At 49.5% G+C, this 19,088-nt stretch overlaps 1 protein-coding gene across 21 annotated transcripts in view; it reads right to left on the minus strand.

The window, feature by feature from the left end:
• The window catches only part of ODF2 (outer dense fiber of sperm tails 2), a 32,056-nt gene extending 15,573 nt beyond the window's left edge, over positions 1–16,483 (minus strand). The window contains exons 1-9 of one of the 21 annotated variants that reach the window (XM_070518625.1): positions 15,376–15,521; positions 14,278–14,508; positions 12,817–12,907; positions 11,840–11,993; positions 11,497–11,565; positions 6,080–6,250; positions 4,985–5,145; positions 4,052–4,181; positions 3,348–3,479 (exon numbers count right to left, since the gene is read on the minus strand). In XM_070518625.1, the coding sequence (XP_070374726.1) occupies positions 3,348–3,479; positions 4,052–4,181; positions 4,985–5,145; positions 6,080–6,250; positions 11,497–11,565; positions 11,840–11,947 (771 nt within the window). In that variant the 5' untranslated portion in view covers positions 11,948–11,993; positions 12,817–12,907; positions 14,278–14,508; positions 15,376–15,521. Of the gene's footprint in view, positions 1–3,347; positions 3,480–4,051; positions 4,182–4,984; positions 5,146–6,079; positions 6,251–11,439; positions 11,566–11,839; positions 11,994–12,816; positions 12,908–14,277; positions 14,509–15,375; positions 15,555–16,319 lie in introns of those variants that run through there. The other 20 variants (XM_070518621.1, XM_070518630.1, XM_070518628.1 and 17 more) reach the window with 20 other exon arrangements.
• Between the last annotated feature and the right edge of the window lie 2,605 nt (positions 16,484–19,088).

Raw genomic sequence — 19,088 nt, forward strand, 5'->3', positions numbered from 1 at the left:
GATCCGAAATTGCGAAACCCTGGGCCGCTGAAGCCGAGCACTGAAACTTAATCACTCGGCCATGGGGCTGGCTCCTACAACTTAGTTTTTTAAAATAGCTTTACTGAAATATAAATTCACATACTATACAGGTCACCGATTTAGAACATACAATTCAATGGTTTTTAGCACAATACGTTATTAATTTTTTTAAATTGTGGTAAAATATTGATAACATAAACCTTGCCAGTTTGACCATTGTTAAGCGTGCAATTCAGTGGCATATAGAACATTCACGATACTGTGCAAACCATCGCTGCTCTCTAGCTCCGGAACATTTTCATCACCCCAAAGGAAACACTGAACCTGGTAAGCAGCCGGTCTCCATGTTCCCCTCCCCTTGGCCCCAGCAACCGCTAATCCGCTTTCTGTTTCTCATAGGCCATTGCATTTTTAACACCTTCTCATAACCTCTGGGCAATGAGGCTGTTCCCGGGTTTTGCAACTGCCAACACTGCAACAATGAACATTGCTGGGCATGTACAAAGTATGCATACGAGGTTGACACAAGAGGAGGAATGACTAAGGTGGAAGGTTCAAGATTTGTGGCTGAAATGTCCTATCAAATGCCTGCACCCATTGACACAGACACAAGCAGGACATGAGAGCACCGGGCAGCACCCACCTCTGCCTATTGCCAGTCTTCGCCAGCACTACTCCTGCTGTTTTAATTTGCATTTCTCTAATTCCTCATGTTTATTAGCCAATTGAGTTTCTTCTTCCCCAACTGCCTGCTCCCATCCTTGCCCATTTCCCATTGGTATGTCTCTTTGTGATCCATCTCTATTCTTCCCAGGCATCAGAACAAAGTGTCCCTACAAGGAGGCTCACCATCCCTTTCTCTCTTAGTGCCACAGCTCCCCTTCACAAGCCAAGAGAAAAGGGCTCTCTGGTCCGAAAGTTTCCTGGGGACCTAGGAAATGAAAGAAGCCAGCACTATGTTCCTCCAGCAACAAGAAGAGGCAAAGAATGTGGGACAAAAGCCTTGGCCAGGGACCCAGAGCCTGAAGCTGCGCTCACTGTCCATTATGCCATGCCTTCCAAGCCTCCAGAGGTACACCACACAAACTAATGATGTCACCAAACCCCCCCCACAACTGAGGGCCATGCACTATTACCACTCCCATTTACAGATGAGGAGATCAAGGCTGGAAGAAGTGAGGTGAGCTGCCCGCAGTCACACAACTGGAAATGGCAGAGATGGGCCCTAAACCAATTGAGGCCAGAGCCAGAGCCGTATCCCCCAACAGTGAGCACTCCCTAGTAAGCACCGAGACGGGGGTGTGGTCCACAGTGCCACATGGGCAGCCGGAGATGAGAGCTTGGACTGAACAGGGAACACCTCCTGTGGGTGGGAGCTCAAATTAGCTGCCATTTCATCTCCAATTAGAGATTCTGGGATTCCAGGATGATAGAAGGTTAGAATCAAAAAGGAAAATAAGTGGGTAGGAAGAGGTATTCCCCAGTCCCAGGACAAACAGCAGCAGCACCCACCACTTACCAAGCACCTATCACGTGCCAGGCAGTATGCACACCCCTCATCCACGCTGCATCTGTAATTCTCACACAAACCCATGCAGAAGATGCTATTCCCATTTTATAGGTGGGAAAACTGAGGCCCAGAGAAGTAAAAATCACCCACCCAAGAACAGCAAGCTAACTACAACTATTTTAAGTGAATAATTTAGCTATAACTAGTCCAAGTCATACAAACACATTCTAGAAACTCTCAAGTCCACCAGAATAGTGTACATGAATGCTCAAAGTGACACTGCTTGTAATAGCAAACAACTGAAAATCCATCTCCATCAACAGAAGAATGGATAAATACATTGTGGTATTGTTGTAGGTCTCAAGGATAAAAATGGATAAAATCTCATGAAAACATTGAGTGAAAAAAGCAAACTCAGAAGAATAGATATGGACCAATATCATTTACGTCAAGTTTGAAAACATGCTAAACAACCCTATATGTTGCTTACGGACACATATGTAAGAGATGAAAATGATCAAATTGAAGGTGCAGGTTCCCTCTGATGGGAGGGGGATGAGTCAATCGCCAAAGGAAACACAGGCGGGATTGAATGTGGAGGAGGTTTTGTTTGGGAAGCTGGACAGGGAGTACACCACTTTATATTACTTACTTATTTACTTGTTTTTTAAATGTGTGTTGTTTTATTTATTTATTTTTCCTCAGGAAGATTGGCCCTGAGCTAAAACCTGTTGCCAATCTTTCTCTTTTTTCTCCCCTTCCCAAAGCCCCAGCACATAGTTGTATATCCTAGTTGTAAGTCCTTCTAGTTCTTCTATGTGGGAACTCATAGAACTGCCGCCTCAGTGTAGCTTGATGAGAGGCGTTAGGTTAGCACCAAGGATCTGAACCGGCGAACCCCGGACCACCAAAGCAGAGTGTGCAAATTGAACCACTACGCCACCCTGCCAGCCCCTATATTCCTTATTTTAAATGTTAATTTTTAAAAACAAAAACAGGGACCAGCCCCGTGGCCGAGTGGTTTACTTTGTGCACTCCGCTTCAGCGGCCCAGGGTTTCACCGGTTTGGATCCTGGGTGCGGACATGGCACCGCTCATCAGGCCATGCTGAGGCATCATCCCACATGCCACAACTAGAAGAACCCACAACTAAAAATATACAACTATGTACCGGGGGGCTTTGGGGAGAAAAAGGAAAAAATAAATCTTTAAAAAAATAAATAAATAAAATAAAAACAAGTTGACAATGTTGGAAAAAGAAAAAGATGTTAAACTAAGAAATATGTCATTTCATCAGTACGGGCATTTTCAGATTCTTGATTTCCCTTTGGTTTGAACCAAACAGGAAGACAATTGTTTATACTGTCAGGCTTTTCAGAATCAATCACTAACATAAAATATATTTCAGAGACCATCTTTTAAGAAAACAAAGTGATACCATACGATTTGTGTCCACCAGCCCTTAGCCTTTCTCCTACTTCACCACAGCCCTGGTCGAACCCTCTCCCGCTGTGCCGCACGATCCTGGAATGTGCTGGACCCTCCCCGATTCCTCAGCGCCCTTCTCCTCACTTCCAAGTCCTTCCCGGGCTGCCAGGTCCAGCCTGAACAATTGAGACAGCCCCCTCCACCAGGTGCCCGGTGCTTTATGACAATGATTTCATGAAGTCTTTCTATAGCCCTCTCAGGTCAGGCACCGATATTATTTTCTTTTTACAGACGAGGAGACTGAGGCTCAGAGAGGAGGGGCTCGCGGTGCTCGATGGCTGGAGCCGGGTCCGAGCGCCGTTGGGGAGGGCCGCGGCCTGGAGCGCACCTCTTTGCAGTGCTGTTCCCTCAGCAGGTCCCGGAGGGTGCGGTTGGTCTCCTCGAATGTGCTCAGCTTCTGCAGGAGAAGTTCCTTCTGCCTCGTCAGGGTGTTGATGTCCGTGCACGTCATTTGTTTCTCCTGGAAGACAGCAAGCAGTCTTACAAGGTATGGGGGGGAAGGGAGGAGCCAGCAGAACAGGCCTCAGCGGGGACTTAAGCGGTGCTGGTGGCAAGAAGCTCAGGCTAGAAGAGCTGGGCTGTGTACAGGGCCAGAGGGGTCAAAGGCAGGCTTCCCAGAGGTGGCAGACCTGGCAGTATAGGCAGGAGGTGAGCCTGAGAATAAGAGGTAGGAAAAGGGGCTGCGAGCTCAGTGTGGGCAAGGGCATGTAGGGCAGGCTTCCTGGAGGAGGCACAGGAGGAGGATGACACCTGGTGGCTGATACTTGCAGGGATCAGACGCATGCCTTGACTCACTGTGATCCCAGGAGACCATGATGAGGTCTCCTCAGAGGCCCTGGTCACCAGAGGTCATCTTCAAGGGTTAGGTCCCAGAAGTGAGAGTGAGGGTGGGGGCTGAGGAGTTAAGTGTGCCCTCCCCCGGCCTGGAGATGTCATAAAGTCAGCCTGATGACTGTGTAAAGACCCCACCCAGGCTTGGCTGCCCCTCTCTGGGCCCATGCCAAGGGCTGGGCTGTTCTGCCTGCCACCTACTGTCTTCAGCTTCCCGATGGTGTCCTTCAAGGCCATGACCTGCTTGGCAGCAGCAGCCCCATCCATTTCAGCCTCCACCAGCTTGGACATGAGGCACTCCTTCTCCTGCTGGAGGTGTTTCTTCTGAAGCCTGGGGCCAAAGAGAACAGGGCTCTGTGAGCCCTGCCAGGCCCCTGCCCGCCCGGAGCTCCGAGGCTCGCCTCACAATGCCCTGCCAGGCTCATCTGGTCAGGGAACAGTGGGGGAGGGGGAAGGGATGGCCCTTCTGGCCCAAGTGGCCCTCTGGAAGGACACCTGGGCACCAGAGCAGGGCCTCTACACCAGGTGACATGCCACTTGCATCCCTGCTTGTCTCTCAGATAGCCACTAGCATCACCTCTGCCCCCAGGCTCTGCCACAGCCTCCAAACCACCATCTTTGGATCCGCTTTTGAGCCTCCCCATCCCCTCTCCACACCAGCCAAGTCTACTCACACCATTCTCTGCTTTGAAAACCCTTCCACGGCTCCCAACTGCCCTCAATGCAAACTCCTCCAAGTGGACTCTAAGAGCTGGCCCCTGCCAACCTCTGTGGCACCCCATGCCCTCTGTTCATCCTCTCTCCTCGCTCTGGCCTGCTTTCCATTTCTCAGTCACAAACTGCCCCCACCTTGGGGCCTTCGCACGAGATGTTCCCGCTACCCAGCACTTTCCTCCTCGGCACCCACCTGCCTGACCCCCTCCCCGCACTGCCCTCCATGGGGTCCTCCTCTTCCTTCACACTGTGAATCGAGCACCATCAGGTAACTGTGTGACTGTGAACAGCTGTAACCTGGGCTAGACTGTCACCCGAGGACGGTGCCTGGGCCTGCCTCCTCCATTGCTTTCCATTCTCAGGGCTTGGGGCAGCCTGGCAGGAGGGACAATCCTCTGGGGACAGACAGGGCCACCTTACATTGTTAGGTCCTTCTCCTCCTTGATGCGCTCGATGTTGTGCCTCAGCACAGTATTCTCGTGCTCAGTCTCGGCCAGCTCGTGGGCCACCTCCTCCAGCTCCTCCTTCCGCTCCTCCAGGAACCTTTTGGCCATCTGGCGCTCTCCCTTCTGCATCTTGACCTGTGCAGGGGCACGGAGGCAGGGGCCACTGATGGGAGGCACCTCCTCTCTGCCACATCGTTCAGCCCGTTGCTTAGGACCAAATTAAGGGCAACTCCAACTGACAGCTACATAGGTACTCAGGTCCTTTCAGGCACAATCTCAGTTAATCATCACAAAGACACTCTGGGGAGATATTATTCCTCTCGTTTCCTCATTCCTGAGGAAACTGAGTATAGAGAGCCTGAGTGACTGGCTGGCTGGGGACAGACCAGGATACAAACCGTGGTTTAGCTGCACACCACAGGAGGAGAGATGTCACAAAAAGGCCCCTGTGCTGCGGGCTATGGAGAAAGGAGGGACTGTTGCCAGGCAGCCAGCCACAGGTTCTCCAGGACGGCCTGAAGGCCCCCCGTACAGGGTGGAGGATTAAAGACACAGGCCACGTTAGTGGTCAAAACCCAGATGTCATGCCAGCTCTGCCAACTTCCTACTCAGGGCTTTGGACTTTCAGGTTGTTTCCGATTCCATTGCCATATCCCACCCAAAGACACAGTCCAGCAACTGAGAACAAACTTTCTTCACCATTTTGGAGCTTTGATTTTTTTTTTAAAACTTTTGTATAAAATGGAAAGCAGAGGCCCAATTGTCCTAGTGACTTCATCTCAAAAATGGGGACAATAATACCACCAGCGTCATTTACTATTGTAAAAAATGACAGGCCATCCATACAGGGCACGAGGCAAGGTCAGGGCCAGGCCCAGGCTAAGTGCTCAATGGAGAGGACATCCCAGGGTGCCTGCTACCTCTCTGGGGGCATCTGAGGCCCTGGGCAGCCTGTTAGGAAGCGGGGAGGCCTGCAGACAAGCAGCCAGAAGTGTCCACCAGGAAGCTGCCTGGGCAGTCCCTCACGTCCTCAGGGCACTAGGTGTCCTGGCCCCCCAACCTCCCTCACCTCAGACTTGAGACAACCAACCGCATTCATTAGACTGTCAATCTTCTTATCATAACGGTTCATTTTACAGTGACCCGAGTCATCATCTTCTGTAGAGAGGTCACTTAACCGCATCACCGAGACCAGCTTTTCTGAAGATGGTGGTGTGATCTCCAGGCAATGAGGTGGATTCTGATGTAGAGGAGGGAGAGACACATGACTCGTAAGGCAAAACCACCACTGTCAGTTCCACCACACCTGCTTGTCCACTGGAGGCAGGAAGAGCTCAAACTGCTAAGGGACCAACCTCGGGGACCCTGGGAGGAAGAACATGCCGCACCTTCTCCATGGAACATCACCTACCCATGTTTACGTGAGGTTTTGTAAGATTTTCTAACAGAAACAAAAAGCCTATGTCACAATGTCAAGTTTAAAATAAAGAATATAACAAATTAGCAAAAATTGCAATAATACCCCAAATTATCAAAAGTTTGGGGCAACGAGTGCTTTTAATATGTAGGGTAGAAGTGAAATATGTCCAAGTCTTTCAACTGAAGATGAATGCGTGAGAGTGGATGGTTGCAAAAGCATATAAACCTCCTATAAAAAAGGAATTTTAGGGCTAAGTGGGGAAATTTGAATATGGACCAGATATTATATGATAGAAATGAAGTTTTTAGGGCTGATCATTGTCATCTTAGACATGTAGAAAAATATTATCAGAAAGGCATTCTGAATCATTTAGGGGCAGGATGGTATGATGTCTGGAAAATCTTTACGTAAATACATCAGCATGAAAACATACATATTTTTTAAGAGCATGTGCCCCTCAGAAAAGGTGATGCAAAGTTGTATAACACTTTGCTTTTAAGACTCCAGAAAGAAGTATACTATAATCTGCAGGCCAGTTTTCCATGGGTTTTTGGTATATTGACCTTGACTCTCTCATTCTGTAAGTCTATTCTGGTGCGTTGAGCAGTTGCTATTTCTCATTATTTGTGCAGTTGTCTGCTCCTCTTACGCTGAAGGGGCTAGCCTGCCGTGGCAATTTCCAGGAGAAGACGATGGTTCTCAGGCATAAAAGGAGGGTTCAATAAAGGGTATAACTGTTATGTGGAACAAGTGGGACTCACAAGGTGCCATTTAAAAAATGCCATGTGCCCTTTGTCCCAGCAATTCTATTTCTAGGGATATATCAAGAATATCTAGGGTGGCCGGACCAGTGGCACAGCGGTTAAGTGCGCACGTTCCGCTTCTGCGGTCTGGGGTTCACCGGTTTGGATCCCGGGTGCGAACATGGTAATGCTTGGCACACCATACTGTGGTAGGTGTCCCACATATAAAGTAGAGGAAGATGGGCACGGATGTTACCTCCGGGCCAGGCTTCCTCAGCAAAAAGAGGAGGACTGGCAGCAGATGTTAGCTCAGGGCTAATCTTCCTCAAAATAAATAAATAAATAAATAAAATAAAAATAAAAGAATATCTAGGGTCCACCCAGTGGCGCAGTGGTTAAGTGCGCACGTTCAGCTTCGGCAGCCCTATAAAAGGGGTTTGCCAGCTCAGATCCTGGGTGCGGACATGGCACTGCTTGGCAAGCCATGCTGTGGTAGGCGTCCCACATAGAAAGTAGAGGAAGATTGGCACGGATGTGAGCTCAGGGCCAGGCTTCCTCAGCAAAAAGAGGAGGATTGGCAGCAGATGTTGGCTCAGGGCTAATCTTCCTCAAAAAAAAAAAAAAAAAAAAATCTAAAAATGGAATCAATATTTAAATTCAAGGCAAGGATATAGATAAATGTATGACAAGAGAGTACTGGTTAAATATGGTAATAGTACAAATATACACACAATAGAACATTGCCTTAAAAAAATAATGTGTGGGGCCGGCCCTGTGGCCGAGTGGTTAAGTTCGCACGCTCCTCTTCGGAGGTCCAGGGTTTCACCGGTTTGGATCCTGGGCACGGACATGGCACCACTCATTAGGCCATGCTGAGGCGGAGTCCTACATGCCACAAGTGGAAGGATCCACAAATAAAATATACAACTACGTACTGGGAGGCTTTGGGGAGAAAAAGGAAAAATAAAATCTTAAAAAATAAGAACAATAATGTGCAATGTAAATATAGTCAAAACACGTTTAAAAAGAATGTCATACAATGATAAGTAAAATATGATCCCAGGGGCCAGCCCGGTGGCACAGTGGTTAAGTTCACACGTTCTGCTTCAGCAGCCCGGGGTTCACTGGTTCGGATCCCGGGTGCGGACATGGCACCGCTTGGCACACCATGCTGTGGTAGACGTCCCACATAGAAAGTAGAGGAAGATGGGCACAGATGTTAGCTCAGGGTCAGTCTTCCTCAGCAAAAAGAGGAGGATTGGCAGCAGTTAGCTCAGGGCTAATCTTCCTCAAAAAAAAAAACCAATCCCATTGTTACAAAAATCCAAAGAATGCGGCTATTACTAAGAAAAGACCAGAAGGCTTGCCCCTAGAAGTCACAGGGGTCTTCCCAGAGTGGCAGGATTACAGGTGATTTTTACTTTCTTCCTTGAGCTGATTTGGATTTTCCATTTTTTCAACAATGACTATGCATTGCTTCAATAAGAAAACAAGTTATTTTTAACGCATAAAAGGATAATATATAGACAGGATGATTACAATGCTATCTTTAAAAACCCAAAACTATGTATAGGGAAAAGTGTGACAGTAAATGGACCCAAATATTAGTAGTTTCTGGAGAGTGGTTACCATCAGGGACGGTAGTGACAGGGACATGAGCTGGGTGACACACAGGTATATTCAGTTTGTAAAAATTCATCAAGCAACACACTTCTGATGTGTGTACTTTCCTGCACTTGTCTAGAAAATGTCTTTAAAAATAGCAGCCAGGTTAGAGTAGAATTACAGGTGATTATCTATTTTTCTGTATTTTCAACATTCTGTAATAAAAATAGATCACTTTTAATAAGAGGGTAGAGAAAAAACTCAGACTTTCTCTCTCCCAAAGACAAGCTTATGTACCAAAAAAAATCGAACAAGAATCCCCACATGTACACAGCATCTTCTGAGGCCATCTCCAGCTCGCCCCAAATTTCCTCCTCCTAGGGTCTTTTCCTCGTCCATAATGGAAGGGGTCAAGTTGGCGCTTCCCAGAAACACGAAGGGCCACTGGGAAGTGGAAAGGGGCTGGCCCAAGAGGGTAACATGAAAGACAGCTACTATTTGCAAGACAAGTCACCTCTCCAGGCGTCTCCAATCCCAAGATTCTGTGGCCCCAGGACAGGAAGGGGCATTGAGCTTTCCAGATGAGACCATAGCTGCTAGCAACCCGTGGCAACAGGGAAGTCAATTTCCACAGCAGAGTATCTTTGATGCATACTTTGAAGACTACCAAGTCTTTTCATTTTTTTTAAAAGCATTTTTAATTACAAAATATAGTATGCTTGTTATAAAGAAATTCAAGCTGGCCATAAAAAAACAGATGAAAGCTCCATGTCCCAGAGGTAATCACTGCTAATCACTTCTTGTATATCCTCCCAGGAAATGTTATGCACAGACAAACAGATGCATACACACATGGACACAGACACCCTTTTTGTGCAAATAGTGCTAAACTCTACATGCTGTGCAGCTCCGCGCTTCATTATCATGTGTAAATATCTAGCTTGATCTTTGTGATGGCTGCTTGGTATTCTACTGTATGGATGTATCATAATTCAACAAATACACTCTGGATAGATATTTAGGATGCTTCCAGTTTGTTTTTTTTTAATACATTTTTAAAAAGATTTTATTTTTTTCCTTTTTCTCTCCAAAGCCCCCCAGTACATAGTTGTATATTCTTAGTTGTGGGTCCTTCTGGTTGTGACATGGGACGCTGCCTCAGCGTGGCTCAATGAGCAGTGCCATGTCTGCGCCCAGGATTCGAACCGACGAAACCCTGGGCCGCCTACAGCGGAGCGCTCAAACTTAACCACTCGGCCACGGGGCCGGCCCCCAGTTTTTTCTATTATGAACGTCTTTATACAGGATCCTTGAACTCTTCTGTGCCTTTTTTGGGGTAAGTTCCTAAGTATAAAACTATAGAATCAATTTCTAGATGTAAAACTACAGAATCATCATTTAGATACGGCCGAACTGCCTCAAGAAGGGTTGAGTCGGTTTCACGACCATCTCAAATCTGTCTAAAAAGGTTCATTGATCCTCCATATGCTCGCCAACATGAGACCTTTGTAATCTTTTCAACTTTTTCCATTCAATAAAAATGATAGCTTGTTGTTTTTGTTTTTAAAATATGGTTGTTTATAATTTACATTTCACTGATTACTAGTGAGGTACACGTAGTAAAAAATGTAAGATGGCACTTGAATTCCAACCTTTTTTGTGCTTCACATATATACACACACTTGTCAGGACAGTCCTCAGTTATTCCCTAGAATACCCCATACTCCCCACAGTCCCTTTGTCTCCTAGGGATAAACTGGTAAATCAGGGAGTCGAAACCATGAAGTATGACTATAAACTTCAGAGTAATTATTTTTATTTTTTATTTCTAATTTTAAAAGTAATAAACTATCAGAAAAAGACTCAATCTTTCAAAATAGATCAGGCATCATCATCTTAAAGCAGTCTCAAGTCCCTCACGTGTCCCCATAAGGAGATCTTTGTGTAATACGGCCAAAACCTTGTCTTATCGTTGAGTTTTCTCACTGCGACTGATAGACTGTGGGCACAGGAGGGCACGCCAGCCGGTCTGCAGCTGTAGCTACGGTGCCCAGCAGCGTCTGGCACAAGTCTCAGTACATGCATGCCGCATGAGTTACTGCACGGATGGATAGGCGGATGGTTGGATGGACAAGCAAAACATGTCGCAGTGTGGCTAAAAAAGGACAACAGTTCTTTTGGTACCCTGACAACTAATACTAAAGGCAATTATTCCCCAGGAGATTGTTCCGAAAGTGGTTTTGATGACATCTATGGAATACGTGCATGGTCTCTTTCAGGGACTACTTCAAAAAAGGCCATACTTTCTTAGATATGTATATACACGTGGTTCCTCACACACAAATTAGAGAGGCTACAAGTATAGCCTCTAGAAGGAGAAACACTGGGACCTAACTCCAGCTCTGTGACTTCCTCCAGGAGACTTCATCTCTCTGAGCCTGGGTTTCCTCATCTCTACATTGAGATAGCGGGACCTACCACACTGCAGCGTTGTAAGGACTCAAGAAGATTCACCTACTTTCAGGGTTTAGGAAGGCACTCAGTCAATGGACCTACTGGGATGTTGCTAATAGCTACGGCCGACCCTGAATCGTACCGAGTTTGAGGCCTGCTAGAACCTGACCAGTCCGAGAAGAAAAGCCTGAACAAGAATGAGCCTACCTCCCACTTGCATCCCACATGCCGGGCGGATGATTTTCCAGGGGGCATCCAAGGTACCTTGGTTTTCACCCGGACACTCCGCCGCACATTCACGGTGTCCCCTTTCATTCCGCGCTTATGAGATTTCTGTGAAGAGAGACAAACCCAGGGTCACTTCTCCACATAGCTGGCCATGGCATCGCTCTGGTGGCATCCACTTCCAACTCTGCAGGGGAGCCTCTTCTGACTAAGCCTACTGTTACCATTTCTGGATGACAGTCCTGCCTACCTTCTAACCAGGTAATTGATCGCTGAAAGCGAGTGCCTTTGTCTCTCAAACCTTTGGAGTTAGAAGCGTGAGGAGCTGGGAGGTGTCACCCTGCTCCACAGTCTTGGCCTGGCCCCACTGGCATGCTCCTACCTGGCTGTTGGTCGCTGACGGTTTCGGGAGTTTTTTTATGTGGACGTGGACAGGGGTGTTCTCATCCACGTGAACATGTAAGGGGGGAGTTGAAGAGCGGTCCTTCATGGTTCGCTTCTGGCAGGCGGGGGAGGGCAACACAAAAAAGGTTGATCTGTGGATGAGTAAATTGGGCATAAAAAACAGAGCTCACAGCCTCTGGGGGCCACTGAAAGCCTAGCCACCAAGCGAGCAGGACAGCTACCAACTACTGACATGCAGGCAGGAACCAAGGCAGGAGTGCCATTCAGCAGGCTCCTCAGAGATCCCAGCTGAAGACCACTGGGGAGATCCAGATCCACTCAAGAGAGGGGTAAGACCCAGTGGTTCCGTCAAAGAGCCCAAACCCAGGCCCCAGGGTCCTCAGAGCTGAATCTCCTTCCAAGCCTGCTGGAATGCATTGCTCCTCCTTAGATTTTAGCGTAGCAAAGCCGGAAAGCACGTGACTCCTTCTACACCGGGACCTAAACTGGGCATGTGGATTAGCACAAGAAACACACATAATGGTTAAGGTGCAAAATCAATCAGGCAGCAGGCAGGTAAGACACGATGAAAACAGAAAGGTGGAGGAAATGCCGAGATGAGAAGGTTGTAGAAATTCTAAAGCAAAACCCTAGCTACATACCCCTTGCCCACCACCAGCCCCTATCCCCTCTCCATACTTTTTTTTAAACTTTCTTCTTTTTTTTGGAAAGTCTGTTCTAAAGGTTTTTGGAATTGCCTGGAAGGATTAGGTTAAGACAACCCCCTCACACTCGGCAGCCTTACCACAGGCGAACCCCCCCCCCCAATTAATCAGCAGGTTATGCACGAAGGCACCTAGCAGAGCGCTGGGCCGCAGTGGTGCCAGCAGGGTGAGGCAGCTCCTGGAAAAGGTGTGCAGAAGCATTTTCGGCAGGGCTGCACACCAAATGCTGCTCCATGAGCACGGCACCTACCGTCACAGTCACACTGGGTGCTCCACAAGGTGTCCTCAAGACTTTTTTCTGCGTGAGACTTGTGACTCCGTTCTTCCCACACGATGGAAACCTGCACCCAGGCACAAGAACCAGATTATAAGCAGAAAACTAGGGCTCTTCTATTAGCTCTCCCAAAATCACACACTACATATGGTGGCTAATAAATTCACGGCTAGGAGAGCCGGTCAGGAATCACTTGGCTCCCTTTACACCAAATACGCATGGTGTGCTCGGCTGTGGGATGGAAACAGGGGGTAATGGGCATTCACAGAGTTGGCCTTTTAACCTGCCACCGCATCACACATATTGTGACCTTTTGCTGAAAAGCCCAACTGTCATCCTACCTGTCAGCTGACAAAAAACAGGCAGCGCGTGAGCAGCAGCCAAGGTACTAGCCTGGCCAAGAGTGAAAGTGCCCAGAACAGAGCCTGGAGCACATGAGGCCCTGGAGGAATGCTCGGTGAATGACAGACATAAAAAGACAGAGTAATAGGCTCAGGAACAAAGTCCCTTTGACTCATATTGATAAAATTAACAGTCAAATATTGAATGAAGAGGATGAAAAATTACTATTTCCCAAAATATTCCACTTGCTACCCTCTAAGTTCATAAGAAACAGGGTTATTTTTTTATACCACTTGTAAATCATCTTGCTTATACATAAGCAGCCCCATCACCAGATTTGCAAATATAGCAAAAGTTTAATCTCCAAAATTTGACAGCAGTACATCCAAGAAGTCCAGGGTGAGAAGGGACTTGGAATTTGACATATCCCACTGCCTCCGGATAGCTCCAAAATATGACCTCGCCTTCCCCGCAAATATTGGGAGAAAATAATGCAACATCAATATTCTCGGGCACTTTAGCATGCATTACTGTACGTAAATTACACCTTGATAAAAAAGAAAAAATATTTATTGAGTCCCAGCAATCATTTAGCCAAGGAACACCAAATCTGAGTAGACGGGATTTTTTTCCCTCCTTACTTAGAACATTTCTGTTCACGTAAAGCCAATAGATTTGGGAAATCTCTCTCCCTCAGTGGGCTTCCCATCAAACCACCTGGATTCCATCCACACCTTGCTAACTGCCACATCCACCTCCTGCATCACTGTTATTTATTTGCACCTGACCTCCTTTCAAAACAGGATCTGAGCCTAGTACTCCATTGAGACAATAGAGACCCTGTTTGCTACCAGGAACTCATAAGCAGAAAACTAGGAAATGAGGCACTTGAAGGGGGAGGGAGGCAGAGCTGGGATGGGGTGCATGCATTTTTCTCCTCCTTCCCTTTAAAAGTGATTTTTAACTGTTTTGGTCCAGACTTTCAGGACACTGAACAGGGAAGCTGAAAAGGAGAGCCTCCAGCGAGCCTGCTCTGGGGGTCCCTGACCACCTTTCCCTGCTCTATGGCAGAGGTGCCCCCCACATTGGCAGTACCTGGGGGAGCCGCCTGAGGATGAGGCAGACATGGCTAGGCATCAAAGACGCAAGGGTGGGCAATTGGGTCAGCAGGCTCTGCTCAGGGGGACCCAGAGGGGCTTGTCAATGAGAATCTCAGGGGCCCGGCATCAAATGTCCTGAGGGGAGGAGGGTGGTAGCTTTGGGGGTGGCAGTTGGATGAAAACTTGGGAGGCGCTCCTCTACTGTCCAAGTCGCACAGCAACTGTCCTGCCAAAGTGGGGGGAGATAGGAGAGGCTGAGCAACCTGCAGGGCAGCTGGGGGGTGGCCGGTAGACGGGTGAGGGGGGCAGTGGGAGGGACAGGGGGCGGAACTTCGAGGGAAAGGACCACCACGCCCAGACCCCACCCGGGAGGGAAGGTGGGTGGCCACCAGGGGAAAACCTGCGGTGCTTGCTGGCGTGCGTGGAGGGCGGGAGAGAAGCGCTAGGCCCCAAGTGGGCCCCAAAGGGCCGGACCCGGCAGCGGGAGCTGGGGGGATATTCGGGGCGGGGCCAGGCAAGTATCTCCTAGGAGAACGGACGTTCCCGGCAGAATAGGTACCGCAGAGGACCAACAGTTTTGAAGGAGGAAGGAGCGGAGGCTACAGGGCGAAAGGGCGCTCGGCCGCGAGTGGGGACCCCCGACGGCGGAGGGAAGATCCTCCCCGGCGCGGGGAGGGAGAGGCCGACCGGGCGACGCCCACCGGCGGGGAAGAAAGCGCGGGCCAGTCTCCGTCGGCGGAGAGGAGGGACGACCACCCACCAGCGGGCAGGAGGGGCCCAGTTTCTGCCCATAGAGAGAAGGGCGGAGCCCTGCCGGAGGGCAGCGGAGGAGGCAGCGGAGCCCTGCCGCTGGCCAGGTGCGGAGGGAGGCGGCTGGCCCGCCCGTTAGCGGGAGGAGGAGAAGGCCCGCGCCGGGGGGCGGGGCGGCGGCCAGGTTCTGACGGGAGCGAGGCGAGCGCGCCGGGCGCTGCAGGCGGGGGTCCGGGGGGGCAGCGGGACCGAGCGACCCCGGCGGGGGCCATCCCGCCCGCGGGGCCCGGGCCCGGCGGCGGCCGCGGAGCGCGTTGGGTCCCGCCCGCCGGCGGCCTCTCACCAGGAGCGACAGGGCTGCGCCCAGAAACGCCTCCTTATGAAGTCGTTGAAGTCGGAGGCCAGGGTCGTGCCATGGAGACGCCGCGGCGGATGCAGTCCAGCTCCCGCGGCGGCTCCTCCCCGCTTCCGCCTCCTTTTCCGACACCCGGTCGGCAGCTCGCCCATTGGCCAGTTCAAACCCCCCCGGGAGCCTCTCGGGTTTCGCCATTTAGGCCCAGCCCCTGGCGTCACAGACAGGCCCCGCCCCGCGGCGAAGCCCCGCCCACTTCCGGGGCACGCGTCTCGTCGCCGTGGAGACGCGGACGCCACCTGCCCGCCCTGCCAAGGCTGGCCCTGCTGTTCAAGGCCTGGCTTCCCCCTGCGCCGTTTTTTTTCTTTTTCTTTTTCTTTTTGGTGAGGAAGATTAGCCCTGAGCTAACATCTGCCGCCGCTCCTCCTTTTGCTGAGGAAGATTGTCCCTGAGCTCACATCTGTGCCCATCTTCCTCTATTTTATATGCGGGACGCCTGCCACAGCATGGCTTGATAAGTGGTGGGTAGGTCCGTGCTGGGGATCTGAACCTGCGAACTCGCGCCTCCAAAGCACAGCGTGGGAACTTAACCACTGCGCCACCGCCACCACACCGGTCCCCCCACCCACCGCCATTTTTACCCTGCCTTCGGTCCTCCTTGATTCCCACGAATCAAAGGAACACTAACCTTCGAACCCCTTCCCTTGGGCCCAGAGGGGAGTCGCAGAACAAGTTAGTGCCCGGAGTTGCGCGCAGCTTCTGGAAATCCAGCCCTGTCTCCACTCCGCTGGTGGTGCAGAAATGGAGCCTGCACACCACCCAGACTCGCTCCCCTCCCACGAGGCCTCTGTCTTTGTCCAGACAGGAGGAAGGGTTCTCGCTCCCCTTGCTCCTCACCGCCCTCCTGCACACTGTGTGCCGCTTTGCGTACAGACCTGCTCGGATGAGGTTCTCGCTGGGCCGCCATCTTCTCGAATATGCTTCACTGTCAGCCAATCCTGGGCGGCTGTCACGTGCACCAAGGTACCGCCCTGGATTCTGGGACGCTTTAACATCCTCCGGGCCAACCTGGCCTCAGTTCCTGGACATCTTCATCTCCACGACCGTGCCCCACCCCTCAGCCGTGCACCCCCGGCGTCATGCAACTGGTCCACGTGAAATCTTAAATTCCAGCTCCCCTCTCCAAACAGAACCTGCTTTTCCGCCTTCGCTCTCACCGTCTCATGCCTACCGTGTTCATTCCTCAGTGTTGGGGAATCCTCCGTTCCCTTGACTCGTTCATTTTCTCCCTGTTGAATAAATGGTGGATCCCCAATACCTTTTGTAACCCAACGGCCTGAGGCTCTGCAAAGACCAAATCCACAAATCCCTGCCTCCAGCCTCAGCTGAGCCCCCACCACTGCCCAGCAACTAGAACAGTCTCTAGACTCCCTCCCACAGTGGCTTTTCCAAAGCTTTGCCTCTTTCCCCTTCCATACTCCAACTCCCCTTTTTCATGGAGAAAAATAAAAGCATCAAGCAGAATTCCCTCCACCTTCTCCCCACCGTCCCTCATCTTTGACTTCCCCCAGCCTGAAATCCCCCTTCAGAGGAAGAGATGTTCTTGCTGCTGAGACAAACTTTCTTCCAGGCCTAGGTCAAACGTCTCTGAAAAGGTCTCTCGCTATCCCCAAGACAGAATTGTTGGTCATCTCTTAGTGCTCCCATGTTCACTGAACCAATATTTAGTAAGTCCCTGCTATGTGCTAAGCCCAGTTCAAGGGCCACTAGACCATTGCATCCCACCCAGTCTTCCAGGAGCCCATGATCGGGCTCTCTAATGTAACCAGGTAAAATGATGAAAGCTCTCCCCACACACACTGAAGAGTTTTACCTGTGTGGTTGTGTCCTCTCCCCACCAGCTGACCACAGTCCTTCCCTGCCAGTGGAGGTCCTTGGGGTATTTGTGATGGAAAATCTGAGAATGGACAGGATGGAGGTCACACACATGTGCGCACACACATACACACTCACTAGACCTGGGTGACAGGGCGGAGGAGGAGGGAAAGCTCCTCAGAAGATGGGTAACAGGGAAGGGGTGGGGGAAGGGTGCTGAAGACAGGGGCACGGGCACATGCAGTGTGTGAAGGGTGTGGGATGGGGAAGCAAAGAGGAATTTTAAGCGTATAGCTGTGGTCCGGGTATCTGACCTATGTGCGGTGTTTGAGAAATGCAAGTAAGGAACGTTTGTGATTCTGATATTAGTTTGGATTGCTGGACCATGTCTTCTGAAGCAAACCTGCCGGCACTGGCCACTTTTTTCAAAGGGCTACACCCAGCACTGATGAGGACCTTGGGAAGCAAGCTGGTAGGTTTAAAAGTTGGTGTAACCTTTTGACAGTGGGATATTATATATCGAAACAAACACCAACAACCTCTTTTTGTGTGTGTGTGTGAAGAAGATTGCCCCTGAGCTAACATCTGTGCCAATCTTCCTCTATTTTTTATGTGGGATGCTGCCACAGTACGGCTTGATGAGCGGTGTGTAGGTCTGCAGCTGAGATCTGAACTGGTGAACCCTAAGCCACTGCAGCAGAGTGCGTGAACTTAACCGCTACACCGCTGGACTAGCTCCCCAACATCCTCTTCGACCCAACAATTTCATGTCTAGGAATATATTGTAACGGAATAATCCAGGAGACATGCAAAGATTTAGACTTTAAAGAGAAATTCCCTTTCAGTGCTCATTTTCCTCAATGGGATTTTCCTTGGACTGACCCTTCCCTACCTTCCCAAGCGGGTGAGAGACTCGGAGAAAGGGAGAAAGGAGCCCTCTCAGGCTTGCCCATAGGCCAGAGAAAAAGAATGCTCCACCTGGTCCAGAGCTGTGGACCAGGAAACTTCGTGGGGTTGGAGCAAAGCCAATTGGTAATAGGCGATATGCATTCGCCCAGTGCACGCCCTGCATGTCTTATATCCCTCTGGAATCTGGTGTGAGGATGAGTGGTGTGGTGCAGTTAAGAACAAAGCGTAGTTAGGGTGAGGCAGGAAGGATCTCAGATCCCAGATCCCAGGACACAGGTCTAACCTGAGGCCTCGTTAAAATGACCAATGTTTGTGGAAGGTTGAAAAATCCTAGCCACTTGATAAATTATATTACATATAGTCTAAGGAATACTACAGAGCCATTAAAAATGATAAGACAGATCTATTGTTCAGACATGGAAAGGTCTCCAAAACATATACTAGCTGAGAAAAATAAAAGGCAAGGTGCACAGCTGTAGGTGGACCACAGTGCCATTTCTCCATGAAAATAACCTGTGTATGTTATTACAAGCATGTAAAAAGAATCTGGAGGAATACACAACTGAACTATTCAGATGGATTATTTCTGGAAAGTGGAATTAGAGGAGATTTTCACTTGTGACTTGTAAATTTTTGTAATGTTTAAGTGTTTTGGGAAAGGAATACCTGTGTGTCTAGTCAGGAAAAAATCAAGAGATTAAAAACTTGTTGGAGAAGATACTCATGACATATTGGTTGAAAAAGCAGGTACAGAACAGCAAGTTCAGTCTAAACCTATATATGTGTTTGGGGGCTGGGGAGAGACGTAGACAGAAATTCATAGAGAAAAGCCTGCAGATTTGGGGTGTTTCTTATATGACTCATATATTCTTTTTGGTACTTTTGAAAAAGATTTTAAATTTGTGAACTATATTTTCAAA

This window comes from Equus asinus, chromosome 10, assembly GCF_041296235.1.
Source record: "Equus asinus isolate D_3611 breed Donkey chromosome 10, EquAss-T2T_v2, whole genome shotgun sequence".
NCBI lineage: Eukaryota > Metazoa > Chordata > Mammalia > Perissodactyla > Equidae > Equus > Equus asinus.